This window comes from Verticillium dahliae, genomic scaffold (genome assembly GCF_000150675.1).
Source record: "Verticillium dahliae VdLs.17 supercont1.8 genomic scaffold, whole genome shotgun sequence".
NCBI lineage: Eukaryota > Fungi > Ascomycota > Sordariomycetes > Glomerellales > Plectosphaerellaceae > Verticillium > Verticillium dahliae.
In genome coordinates, this window is record NW_009276927.1 from 184,093 (window position 1) to 196,404 (window position 12,312).

Here is a 12,312-nt window from a genome sequence, read left to right on the forward strand (position 1 = left end):
CTCGTCGCCGTGCAAGAGGCGCCAGGCCGTCTCCCAGTGACTGTTGTCGCTCAGGTATTCAGTCAGGCAATTCCGTGCGGGGGCAGAGCCCAGAATGGGGCAGCGCCCAGAATGGGGCAGAGCAGGAGGGAAGCTCTTCTTCGACGTACCGTACGGGTTGAGGTAGAGCTTCTTCCTGAACCGGCCGAGATAGGTGTGAGCGGGCGTCTTGGGCTTGGGGGTGCGGAAGCGCCGCTTCGCCTCGATCCACGCCGGGTCCATGACGGGCGACAGCGGCAGCGCGCCGACGACCGTTTCCATCGTCTTGCTGTGCGGGTGCAGCTTGAGCGTGGCGCCGTGCTCGTCGGCCTGTAGGGCTCGGTCGACCTGCGCTGCAAGGGCGGCTTGGGTTTCGGCGCGCGAGGGGCGATTCGTGCTGGCGTGGCGGCATGGGGGGCAGGGGGGGTGCCGTTGTGTGGCCCTACCGAGGAGGGACGAGGCTCTGCGGAGGGGGTTGCATGGTGGCATCACCGGGAATGGGCGAAGGTTTCGGTGGTCGTTGAGGGGGGGGGGGGTCAGAGGTCGAAGGATTGCAGAGTTGGAGAGGGTGCTTTGGGAGCTTGGTGCATGGCAAGTGACGTTGGAGCTTTACGCGCTTGGCGGGGCGGGGCGGGGCGCGTCAGGGGTACGGCGCACTGCAGCGCATGAATGTGCTTGGAGAGTCTTTTGCCTCAAGCGCCTGTAGCCTGTAGTGCTTTTCTCTACATTTTTAGGCTTGCTGATGAATAGATGATGCGTTTCCTGACTATAGCTGACACGAGGCTAACGTCCAACTCTTGGCCTCCCAGCGCTACGGCTCCCAGTCCACGGCAGTCTACGGCTGGCCCCACGGCAGTCTACGACTGGCCATGACCGTCTACAACGTACGGCCAGCTACGACCGTCTACGGCTTCGTCTTCTGCGCATCGCCCCTCTCCTTCTCGTCCTTGTCGGTGCGGCGCGTCAGAATCTCGTCAATGACACCAATCTCCTTGGCCTCCTCGGGCGTCAGGTACTTGTCGCGCTCCATCATGTCGTTGACCTCGGCGAGCGAGTAGCGGTCGCGGCCAAAGGCGGCGTTGAGGTGGCGCCGCATAATCTCGTTGAGCTTGGTGCGCACGCGCTGGATCTGGTGGGCGTAGATGAGAATGTCCGACGCCTGGCCCTGCGTGCCGCCGAGCGGCTGGTGGATCATGACGGAGCTGTGCGGCAGGGCGTAGCGCTTGCCGGCCTCGCCGCCCGTCAGCAGCAGCGCGCCCATGGACGAGGCGGCGCCGAGGCAGACGGTCGAGACGGGCGACTTGATGTAGGTCATTGTGTCGTAGATGGCGAGGCCTGGCCTTTGTCAGCGCCGTCTTCTGTCAGCGCCGTCTTCTGTCAGGCGCCTGCCATGAGCGTGCCAGAGCATGCCATGCAGCGAGAGCATGCCATGCAGCGAGAGCATGCCATGCAGCGAGAAGGGGGGACGTACCCGAGGTGACGGAGCCGCCGGGCGAGTTGATGTAGAGCGTGATGGCCTTGTCGGGGTTGTCCGACTCGAGCCAGAGCAGCTGGGCGACGATGGACGCCGAGACGGTGTCGTCGATGGCGCCGTTGAGGCAGATGATTCTCTCCTAAGGGTGGCCGAGGTCAGTCCTCGCCCTCGTTCCCCGTTGCGTCTGGCCGTGCAGGAAAGGCCGTACCTGTAGCAGCTTGGAGAAAATGTCGTCTGGCAGGGAGAGGGGGAAACCGCGTCAGCCGATGGAGGGGGTCGCCGGGAGCAGATCGAAGCTCGGAACTAACATGTCCTCCAGCCGCTGGACTATGGCATGGGTCAGCTCGCCGCAGCCAAAAAGCCCAACGTAAAAGCGCAGGAGGGTTCGCACGTACTGAAACCTCGGTGATGTAGGGCATGGGGATGCTGGCGCTCGGCGGCTGGGCCGGTCCGCCTGCGAAATGGGACATGGCCCGCGCCTGTGGCCTTGGGACGGTCCCCAGCGCTCGGAGGAGAGGGCGTCGACAGAGCATGGTGGTGCGATGCCGGGAAAACGAAGGGAGCTGCACCGTCGCGAATGTCGCTGTATCGCTGTATCGCTGTATTGCTGTAGCAGTCGCCTGCTGCTGCCATGGCGGCCGGCATCGCGAGAGCTCCTTATCTTATCGTCACGTGGGCACAAGGACGACTCAGGACAGGAACGAGGAGAACACCAAGCTTTCGGCATGATTACTGGAGTGGAACACCAAGGAGTCATTAAGTCAACGAATAATGCACCACCGAGTGCCAAGCCAGCTCATGCCAAGCCAGCTCATGCCAAGCCAGCTCATGCCAAGCCAGCTCATGCTGTTCAATGCTCATCTGCATGGTCTCTTGACAAGCGTGGCTACCAAGCAAGAAACGGTACCTCGAGTACCTTACCATGCATGAGCGAACTGAATGCAACTAGACGGCTTTCGCATATCGACATGCCCCCACAACCAAGTGCCTCCGCGCTATTCCCGATGCACTCGGCAGATGGATGCGGCCAATAGGACGGCGTCTATTGCAATGCGGGGAGGGTCCAGAGCCGACATCGCCCAAAATTTCAGACGTTCGTGCGTGCGCTGACTGAGGTACCTTACAGTGCTCGCTCAGTGCTCGTGCTTGTGCTTAGGCTCGCTCAGTGCTCGCCAGTGCTCAGCTACGGCATCGCACCGAAGCTCTCTCGTCTTAGCGTCTGTCCCTGTGATCATTAGGTCTCTCCGCCGCCCACGCCCTCGCCATTGACTCATCACGGACACCATTCCGGCACGATCAAGTCGAAGCAGTGCTCCCGGCATCAGGACCAAGGTCTTTCTCGGTCTCTACACCCTTCGGTCGCCATCTCCGACACCGACACCGACACTGATACCAACACCGCCGCCCACCATGCTTTCGAGGTCATTTGGCATGCGGTCATCCGCCCTTCGAGCTGCCTCGAAGGTTCGGTCGACGCCCTCGAGCTATGCGTATGTTCCCCTGTGCCAATGAACCCAATGAGCCCCCAGCTGGATCTCTGTTGAATGTGGCATACTGACTTGTATTTTTTTCCCTTCTCCTCCAGTCGAACCCTGTCTACGACGGCCTCGCGCGCCGGCGACGAGACGCTGAACAAATTCTCGTCCAAGATCACCCAGCCCAAGTCCCAGGGTGCCTCGCAGGCCATGCTCTACGCCACCGGCCTCAGCGAAGACGACATGAACAAGGCCCAGGTCGGCATCTCCTCCGTCTGGTACGAGGGCAACCCCTGCAACATGCACCTCATGGACCTGTCGGCCGTCGTCCGCGAGTCCGTCGCCAAGGCCGGCCTCATCCCCTACCGCTTCAACACCATTGGCGTCTCCGACGGCATGAGCATGGGCACCAAGGGCATGCGCTACTCCCTGCAGAGCCGTGAGATCATCGCCGACAGCATCGAGACGGTCATGAACGGCCAGTGGTACGACGGCAACATTTCCCTGCCCGGCTGCGACAAGAACATGCCCGGCGTCGCCATGGCCATGGGCCGCGTCAACCGCCCCAGCATCATGGTCTACGGCGGCACCATCAAGCCCGGCTGCACCAACAAGGGCGAGAACGTCGACATTGTGTCGGCCTTCCAGGCCTACGGCCAGTACATCACGGGCGAGATCACCGAGGAGGAGCGCTTCGACATTATCCGCCACGCCTGCCCCGGCAGCGGCGCCTGCGGTGGCATGTACACGGCCAACACCATGGCCACGGCCATTGAGACGCTCGGTCTCACCCTGCCCGGCAGCAGCAGCAGCCCGGCCGAGGACCCGGCCAAGAAGGCCGAGTGCGAGAACGTCGGCGAGGCCATCAAGAACCTTCTGCGCGAGGACCTCCGCCCCCGCGACATCCTGACGCGCCAGGCCTTTGAGAACGCCATGATCGTCGTCAACATTCTCGGCGGCAGCACCAACGCCGTCCTCCACCTGCTCGCCATTGCCGACAGCGTCGGCATCAAGCTCACCGTCGAGGACTTCCAGGCCGTCTCCGACAGGACCCCCTTCCTCGCCGACCTCAAGCCCTCGGGCAAGTTTGTCATGGCCGACATGCACCGCATCGGCGGCACGCCGGCCCTCCTCAAGTTCCTCCTCAAGGAGGGCATCCTCGACGGCTCGGGCGTCACCGTCACGGGCCAGACCATGGCCAAGAACGTCGACGCCTTGCCCGACTTCCCCGCCGACCAGCAGATCATCCGCCCGCTGAGCAAGCCCATCAAGCCGACGGGCCACATTCAGATCCTGCGCGGCCAGCTCGCGCCCGGCGGCTCCGTCGGCAAGATCACGGGCAAGGAGGGCCTCGTCTTCACGGGCAAGGCGCGCGTCTACGACGACGAGGACGACTTTATCGCCTCGCTCGAGGCCGGCGACATAAAAAAGGGCGACAAGACGGTCGTCATCATCCGCTACGAGGGCCCCAAGGGCGGGCCCGGCATGCCCGAGATGCTCAAGCCGAGCTCGGCCATCATGGGCGCCGGCCTCGGCCAGGACGTCGCGCTGCTGACCGACGGCCGCTTCTCCGGCGGCAGCCACGGCTTCCTCATCGGCCACATTGTGCCCGAGGCCCAGGAGGGCGGGCCCATCGGCCTCGTCCGCGACGGCGACGTCGTCACCATTGACGCCGAGCGCCGCGTCATCGACTCGGACGTGTCCGACGCCGAGATGGCCCGCCGCCGCGCCGACTGGAAGGCCCCCGCGCTCAAGTACACCAAGGGCACCCTCAAGAAGTACGCGTCGCTCGTCAGCGACGCCAGCTCTGGCTGCGTCACCGACGGTCCCATCTAAGGTGTCGTCTGCCGTTGGGCGTCGCTGAACATGGTCGTGCGAGGTAGATTGCCGCTGGGAGGACAGCTGAAAGGGTGTGCGAGGTAGATGCCGCTGGGAGGACGGCGGCAAAGCGTGTGCGAAGCGTTGTACGATGTGCGCCAGGAGAGGGCGGGTGGTTTGGTTTTTCCCCATGCTGTGCTATACCACTGTTGGACATGGAAAAGGGGTACCTACACGGAGTTCCAAAATTTATTATGCCATCACTTGTCTCGTCACGCTGTTTTCGGGCATTCTGTTCATCGTTGCGCCGGCCATCTCGTCATTTGACTTGTTTCAATTTTCGCGCAAGTGGTATCAGGAGGCGCCAAGTCGGGGGTGCCTCGTTAACAAAACAGGAGAAACACACGCGTGGAAGGCCCAAGCATCCGAGATGTCCGCCCCAAACGTCACGCCAGCCAGACCTAAATTTCAAAAGGAAAAAAAAAAGGAAAAAAAAAAAGTTGCCGCTCCAACTCCCATCCGTTGTCACTTGTCGGGCAGCCTCGTCAGATGTGCAAGGTCGTGACATAACATGGACCAGTACCATATATCCTCCTAGGCGAGCGTGTATCCTCCGCATGGCTCGCTCGCCGCAGCCTACCGCTTCGTCCGCCGGTTCCACGCGTCCACAAACGCAGCCTTGTCCTTGAGCGTCAGGCCGACGCGCTTGTTCCTCCCGAGACGGGCCAGGGCCTCGGCGACCTTGTCGAGGACGCGCTGCTCCTCCATCGTGACGTCGGCACCGTCTGCACCGTCGGCGCCGCCGCCGCGTCTCGTGACGTCGCTGTCGTCGTGCCGCGCGTGGGCGCCGTTGGTCTGGGCGCGGGGGCCGTTGCGCACGGCCTCGGCGACGCGGACGCGGATGCAGATGGTGGGACGCGACAGGAGGGCCCAAAGAAAGGGCAGCCAGCGGCCGGGCACGGGGGTCGTGACGTCGCCGGGGGTGTAGCGCAGGCTGACGGGGAAGATGTCGGCGTCGGCGGGAGCGGCGAGCAGGGCGGGGGCCAGGGGCAGGACGGCCTTGCCGTTGGTGGTGGCGGCCTCGGGGAAGACGGCGATGACGCGGGTCGGGTGGGCGGCGAGCAGGGCGTCGAGGTCGTAGAGGGTGGCGCCGGGGGGCGGGGTCTGGCGGACGGGGCCGAGGGCGGCGGCGACGGCGGACAGCAGGGAGACGCGCTCGAGCTTGCGGGTCGAGGGGTAGGCGCGCGTGAAGATGGGGTCGAAGATGGCGGCGAGGTAGAGGGCGTCGATGGGCGAGGTCAGGGTCGAGGCGATGACGGAGGCCGGGTGGGGGAAGCGGCTGGGCGGCTGGTCGGCGAGGGTGCCGCGGCGCACGCCGTCGAGCTGCAGGTCGATCCACCACAGGCCGGGGATGGCCATGAGGGACCAGAGCAGGGCCTTGCGGACGACCACGGGCAGAGGCAGGTGGTGGAGGAAGAGGAAATAGGTGGCCGTCAGGGTCAGGAAGAGCGGCAGGCGCAGGAGGAACAGCGACGTGTGGAGGGCGTAGGTCAGAGGCGACACGGGCGTCTTGATGGGCATGAAGGGCGAGATGCCTGAGCCCTTGTCACGAAACTGGCTGAACTTCTCCATGGTGACGTGACGTTGGGGGTGGGGTTGTGTCCAGGCGTTGGGATGCTTTCGAGAGAGGCTTCAGTGGCGGAGGAGGTTGAGGCGGAGAGCTCGTTTTCGATGGATGACGACGTAGCTGAGTCGTGCTCCTCGGGCATGTGTGTCGGCAGAGGTGGCGAGAGAGGGCAGAAGACGAGACGAAGGCGACTGGATGGGCGACTGGATGGCCGACGAGGCATGAGGGTGGACGCACAAGGTGGTGGGCTTCAGGACGTGATGGCAGACGTCGAGGTCACACATAACCACAGAGTACCTAACTGTAAGGTAGGTAGGTACCTTACCTTAAGGTAGGTAGAACCCAAGGTGGTATGATAAGAGATCGTCATTGGCCTGACATGTGAAGAAGGCCCCGCCAGCGTCACCGCCTGCCTTTTCTGCCGGGTCCTCACACCTTTACACCGAGATCTGTCACCGGGTGAGCTCGGTATGACCAGGCTGAGCAGCACCTGTGCACGTGCAGCCTCAGGCATCCACAAAGCTGTCACTCGTTGCCCCGGCACCAAAAGCACTGACACCCATTGCATTGCATTACATGTAAACATTTCCATCCACCCCCGGCAGAGCCATCCACCCCCGGCAGAGCAATCCACGCCACGCCAGTCAGAGGCAGAGGCACCGGAGGTAGACTGTCAGCCCACGCCGAATTGGGAAGTGAAGCAACAACCGCGAGAGAGCTACCCACCACCGTCTCGAACCTCTGTGCGCCCAACGCCTACCCCCCCGCCCACCAGACACAAACAAGCCATCCATCACGACGTCGTCCCCTCGAGCCGCAAGAGACGGAGCGTTGCTCCTCGCGTCCTGCGTTGTGTTTCCCGTTGCTATTCACCGCCGCGCCCAGAACATCTTGAGCATGGACACGGCCACGGCCGCCTGCGACAACACAGCCTTTCGAACCTCGACCATGCAGCGAAGCCAGCTGCCCCGACCCGGCGCGCCGCCTCACGGCCTCTCCGAGCTCAGCGAATCTCAGAGCAATGCGCGTCCTCACGCCGCCAGCATGATGCCGCCGCCCTCCAAGATTGGTGGCATCGCCGCCGGCACCAAGCGCGAGGTGCCCCAGCCAGGTGCGCTCATGCTCCTGTCTTCCCTTCTCTCTCCGTCCCCTTCTCTCTCCGCCCCCTTCTTTCTCCTGTCCTCTACGTACACCTTGCCGGTAGCCCTGTACTGACCTGTGGGAGCAGCAGCGACGCAGCCTCAGAGGAGGACGTTGATGGACCGAGCCAGAGACTACCCAGACAAGGACCCCGCCGCCACAGCCACAACTGCCGGCCTGCGAAAGATCCCCCCGAGAGCAAATGGCCACATCAAAGGCCAGTCATTGACTTCGGTGAGTCTCTTTTCTGCTTCCCACGTAGGCGGCAGAAACGGAAGGCGACGTTGCTGTTGCCAGTCACGGGCCCCTCGTTCAGCCAGGCCTCTCGCTAACACGGCTTCGCCCATAGCTTAAGCAGCCCTCCAGCGGCTTTTCCTCGCGCCAAACCTCGACCTCCACCGCCTCGGCCGGCTCGCGTCAGACCTCGAGTAGCAGCTTCGCCAGTAGTATGGGCGCCGGCCGACATGCTCTCGATCGATCAAAATCGGCACTGGGCAACCGCGATCAGTACGGACGTCCAAGAGGCAACACAACCATCTCACGACCCCAGACGTCCCACGGACACAACCCGGAAGACGACTTTGACGGAGGACACGGACAGAATGGTACGACCCGAATACCCCGGCCGCACAGCGCTCCACGGTATTCCAGCCCCGGCTAGGAGCAGGGCAGGGAACCGCGGGCCGCGAAACGCTCCCCAGCACCAACACCCGCGCAGAGGGAAGTGTCTCTCAACAGAAAGTTCAAGAACCTGTCCATCGACGATGACAGCTTCGAAAGCGCCGTCGTCGAAGGGAGCCAAGTGGTTCCCATCAGGCCCGTCCCCTCACACACACCCCTCTTCCAGCCCCTATCCCACGAGAACATCACGATTCGCTCGCCCCGCAAACCCGTCCCCAGGTCAGGAGGACTGTCAGAGCTCAAGCCCAAGGCATCTCGACCCAACCTGGGGGCCTTGACCTGTCCGCCCGTCACACCCGCGGCCGAGTCGAAGCAGATCAAGGCTCACATGGACCGGCTCGAGGAGACTGTCAGGTCACTCACTGGCGATGCGCGGTCCCCCATCAAGTCCCCGTCGCCACAGAAGCTACCGTTTTTGAGCAAATTCTCTAACACGACCGATTTCACAGCCCTTGATGTCCACGAGAGATTGGGCGCCGTCGACACGCAGATGAAGCAGCTGCGGGATCTCATGGACAACTCGCTGTCCGAAAAAAAGGCCGCCGACGATGCGCACGAGTTGATGAGGAGGAGAGGTACGCCGCCACATGTTTCTCACTGACATGCAGGCAGAGAGGCTCTTGCTAACACGATGGCAGTGGCCGACCTCGAGACGGAGCGAGAACGACTCGGAACACGCAATGAGACGCTACAGACGGATCTAGAAAGCACCAGGGAAAAGCTCAAGATGCTGCAGTTTGATGTCGAGGCAGAGAGGCGAAATCACAAGTACGAGCTCGAAGACGAAGCGAGGAGGCACCGCAACGAACAGGACGAGCTTCGAAAACAACTGAGCGAGGAAACGGAACGACTCCAGAAAACCCACCGAGAGGCTCTCGACGCTCTGGACCGCCAATACCGGGTCGAGCTCGAGGACGAACGCAGCGCCCAGTCGAGAGAGGTGCAGGAGCTGCGGTCCAAGCTGGGCAACGAGCAGCAAGACCTCCACCTCGCGCTGCAGAAGAAGGAGCGCGAGATGGCCGAGATGCGGGCGCAGATGGACGCCTTGCGGGGGGATCTCGACCGGGAGGAGGCGTTGAAGAAGGGGCTCGCCAGCAACATTTCCGAGCTCGCCGCCTCCAACGTGACGCTCGAGGCCAAGATCAACTCGCTCAAGTCGCACGTCGAGTTTCTCGAATCGGACAACCAGGCGCAGTCCAATTCGTTCGCCAACATGGAGGCGAAGCTGCAGGAAGCGCTGCTCGCGGCGGACGAGGCGCGGCACAAGCTCATCAAGGAGGAGACGGAGCGCCGCATCCTGTTCAACAAGTACCAGGAGCTCAAGGGCAACATTCGCGTCATGTGTCGCGTGCGGCCGATGCTCGGCGAGGGCGAGGGCGAAGGGGCCAAGATTACGTTCCCCGACGACAGGACGTCGGCGGAGATTGCGCTGCAGGGCGCCGAGGAGACGACGGCCATGGGCCGCGTGAGCCGCAAGACGTTCAACTTTGAGTTTGACCGCGTGTTCGCGCCGGCGGCGCTGAACCAGGACGTGTTTGACGAGATTTCGCAGCTCGTGCAGAGCGCGCTCGACGGCTACAACGTGTGCATCTTCTGCTACGGCCAGACGGGCTCGGGCAAGACGCACACCATGTCGTCGGAGGACGGCATGATCCCGCGGGCGACGCACATGATCTACGACACGATGACCAAGCTCAAGGACAAGTCGTGGACGTACACGATGGAGGGCTCGTTCATCGAGGTGTACAACGAGGAGCTCAACGACCTGCTGGCGCCGCACGGCCGCGAGTCGGACGGCAAGGGCAAGCGGCTCGAGATTCGGCACGACGAAGGGGCGCAAGCAGACGACGGTGGCGCACTGCAAGACGGTGGCGCTCGACTCGGCGGACAAGGTCGAGGCGATGCTCGCGCAGGCGCAGTCGAACCGGTCGGTGGCGGCGACCAAGTCGAACGAGCGGTCGTCGCGGTCGCACAGCGTCTTCATCCTCAAGCTCGTGGGCCACAACGCGTCGACGGGCGAGCGGTGCGAGGGCACGCTCAACCTCGTCGACCTCGCCGGCTCGGAGCGGCTCAAGCAGTCGGGGGCCGAGGGCGAGCGCATGAAGGAGACGCAGAGCATCAACAAGTCGCTGTCGTGCCTCGGCGACGTCATCGAGGCGCTCGGCCGCGGCAGCGGACACGTGCCGTACCGCAACAGCAAGCTGACGCACCTGCTGCAGTACTCGCTCGGCGGCAACAGCAAGACGCTCATGTTTGTCATGGTCAGCCCGCTGGAGACGCATCTCAAGGAGACGCTGACGAGTCTGCGGTTTGCGACAAAGGTATGTCACGAGCGGGGGGGAGGAAGGGCTTCGGCAGAGGACAAGCTAACAGGACGCAGGTTCACAATACCCATATTGGCACGGCCAAGGCGACGAAGAAGGTGTAAAGAACGCCTTTCGAGGCAAGACGTGGCTGGCCGACTGATGAACAAGGCGTTTTGGGGGGGCGGGTTGCTGGCTCGGCGTTTGTGTGTGTGTGTGTGTGTGTGTTTTGTTTGGATCAATGTCGAACATGAGCAAAAGGTCGTCTCAAGGGGCGAGTAAGGGTTCTGGGGGCGGGCAGGCGGGCTTGGGCCGCATGGTATCGGACAAGATTTGTATATCGACGATAGGGTATTCGTATGTGAAGACTCTGAGCCGCTGGTTCCAGGGCACTTGTTTGATTCTTGCCGCGGAAGATGGTGCATTGCAGTTGATGCCTGGACGAGGCTGGCAGGCTGGCTTGGATGCTGTAGTGGTCGAGGTCAGGTGCTGGGCCACAGGCGGCTGGCCATCTCGTTAGAGCCCGTCAGCGGCTTCAGGGGGGCGGCCTCTTCGCTAGGAAGCCAAGGCTGCTAGCTCCAGGCACCGGCCCTTTGTTTCCCCCTCCTTGTTTCCCCCCCCTCCTTGTTTCCCCCCCCTCCTTTTCCCCCCCCCCCCCCCCCCCCTTGTTCAGACTTCCAACTACACGGCATGGAACCAACCAACGCTCCATCTTGCTCTCGCCGAGGCTGCGCTGCTGCTCCATTGCCTCCTCCACAAGCAGCATTCGCTGCGTGACGGGGTATGAAGGACATGATTGACGCGATATAGCACGACTTGACCAGCACATGAGCACAGCATAGCTTCACCAGAGCTTCAGCAAGCATCACCATAGCTTCACCATAGCTTCGGCAACCATCACCAACATCACCAAGCATCTCAAGCATCACTAAGCATCAGTCAAGACCTTGTCAAGCTGGCCTGCCCCAATCGCTCCACCAGCCGCTTCACCATTGCGAGGCCAACATGCAGACTGCCCCCACCACGGCGCGCGGCATCAAGCCCGGCGGCCTCTCCTCCTCGAAATGGGCTTCCACGACCTCCCCCGCCTGGTCCTCCCGCGGCACCCCGACCTACACCCCCCGCAGCGGCGGCGGCAGCAGCAGCATCGCCGTCGGTCCCCGCGAGACATCCGCCATAACCCCGGCCACGCAATGGTGGGAGACGCCCAACCCAGCGCCCAAGCTGCGCGACCCGGCCGCCGAGACGTCCGCGGCAGCAGCACCGTCACCAGCGCCGCCGCCCCCGCTGTCGGCCGCCCAGCGCGAGCTCCGCCGCTACGTCCAGATTGTGCGCCGCATGAAGTGGAAGCTGCCCTACCTGCAGGACGGCTACCGCCGCGCCCTGACGCGCGAGGACGACGCCGAGCTCATGTTCAAGCTCGACTTTTACGAGTACTACATGCTCCTCGAGCGCGCCCTCGTCCACCTCCTCGGCGTCTTTGGCCGCGCCGTCGAGCGCGGGCCCGCCCCCGTTCCTGCCTCTGCGAATGGCGCCGCCGCGGGCGCCGCCGCCAATGGCACGCACCGCTACCACCAGAACGTGCTCGCCGCGCTCGAGAGGGCCGACAATCCGCTGCGCGCCGCGCTGGGGACCGGCGACGTCCGGGTCTTCCTCGGCCGGGCGAAGGAGCTGAGGAATCGGTGGGAAGTATGCCGAGGGCGACGACCAGCAGCCCCCATCACTAAAGGGCGCCCACGAGGGGGCATCATGGGGCGGGCGCCGCTCGAGAGCTAC

General features: G+C 63.3%; 6 protein-coding genes across 6 annotated transcripts; 3 read left to right on the forward strand and 3 right to left on the reverse strand.

Annotated features, from left to right (window-relative positions):
• Positions 1–149: 149 nt before the first annotated feature.
• VDAG_04618 (uncharacterized protein) lies at positions 150–499 on the reverse strand (the record flags this gene model as incomplete). Its single annotated transcript, XM_009654222.1, has 2 exons — positions 150–415; positions 465–499. Coding segments are annotated over 2 exons (301 nt in total), but the record flags the coding sequence as incomplete, so codon positions are not given.
• A 235-nt stretch (positions 500–734) lies between these two features.
• Positions 735–2,025, reverse strand: VDAG_04619 (ATP-dependent Clp protease proteolytic subunit; the record flags this gene model as incomplete). The annotated part of the gene is made up of 3 exons (XM_009654223.1): positions 735–1,353; positions 1,490–1,631; positions 1,888–2,025. 3 exons carry the CDS (start codon positions 2,023–2,025, stop codon positions 923–925), a joined length of 711 nt encoding a protein of 236 aa, XP_009652518.1. The 3' UTR covers positions 735–922.
• Positions 2,026–2,902: 877 nt separating this feature from the next.
• On the forward strand, positions 2,903–4,803 carry VDAG_04620 (dihydroxy-acid dehydratase; the record flags this gene model as incomplete). Its single annotated transcript, XM_009654224.1, has 2 exons — positions 2,903–2,982; positions 3,078–4,803. 2 exons carry the CDS (start codon positions 2,903–2,905, stop codon positions 4,801–4,803), a joined length of 1,806 nt encoding a protein of 601 aa, XP_009652519.1.
• A 618-nt stretch (positions 4,804–5,421) lies between these two features.
• Positions 5,422–6,417, reverse strand: VDAG_04621 (uncharacterized protein; the record flags this gene model as incomplete). Its single annotated transcript, XM_009654225.1, has 1 exon — positions 5,422–6,417. One exon carries the CDS (start codon positions 6,415–6,417, stop codon positions 5,422–5,424), a length of 996 nt encoding a protein of 331 aa, XP_009652520.1.
• Positions 6,418–7,309: 892 nt separating this feature from the next.
• Positions 7,310–10,661, forward strand: VDAG_04622 (carboxy-terminal kinesin 2; the record flags this gene model as incomplete). The annotated part of the gene is made up of 6 exons (XM_009654226.1): positions 7,310–7,523; positions 7,638–7,786; positions 7,902–8,157; positions 8,254–8,808; positions 8,872–10,256; positions 10,614–10,661. 6 exons carry the CDS (start codon positions 7,310–7,312, stop codon positions 10,659–10,661), a joined length of 2,607 nt encoding a protein of 868 aa, XP_009652521.1.
• An 880-nt stretch (positions 10,662–11,541) lies between these two features.
• On the forward strand, positions 11,542–12,263 carry VDAG_04623 (uncharacterized protein; the record flags this gene model as incomplete). The annotated part of the gene is made up of 2 exons (XM_009654227.1): positions 11,542–12,218; positions 12,248–12,263. 2 exons carry the CDS (start codon positions 11,542–11,544, stop codon positions 12,261–12,263), a joined length of 693 nt encoding a protein of 230 aa, XP_009652522.1.
• Between the last annotated feature and the right edge of the window lie 49 nt (positions 12,264–12,312).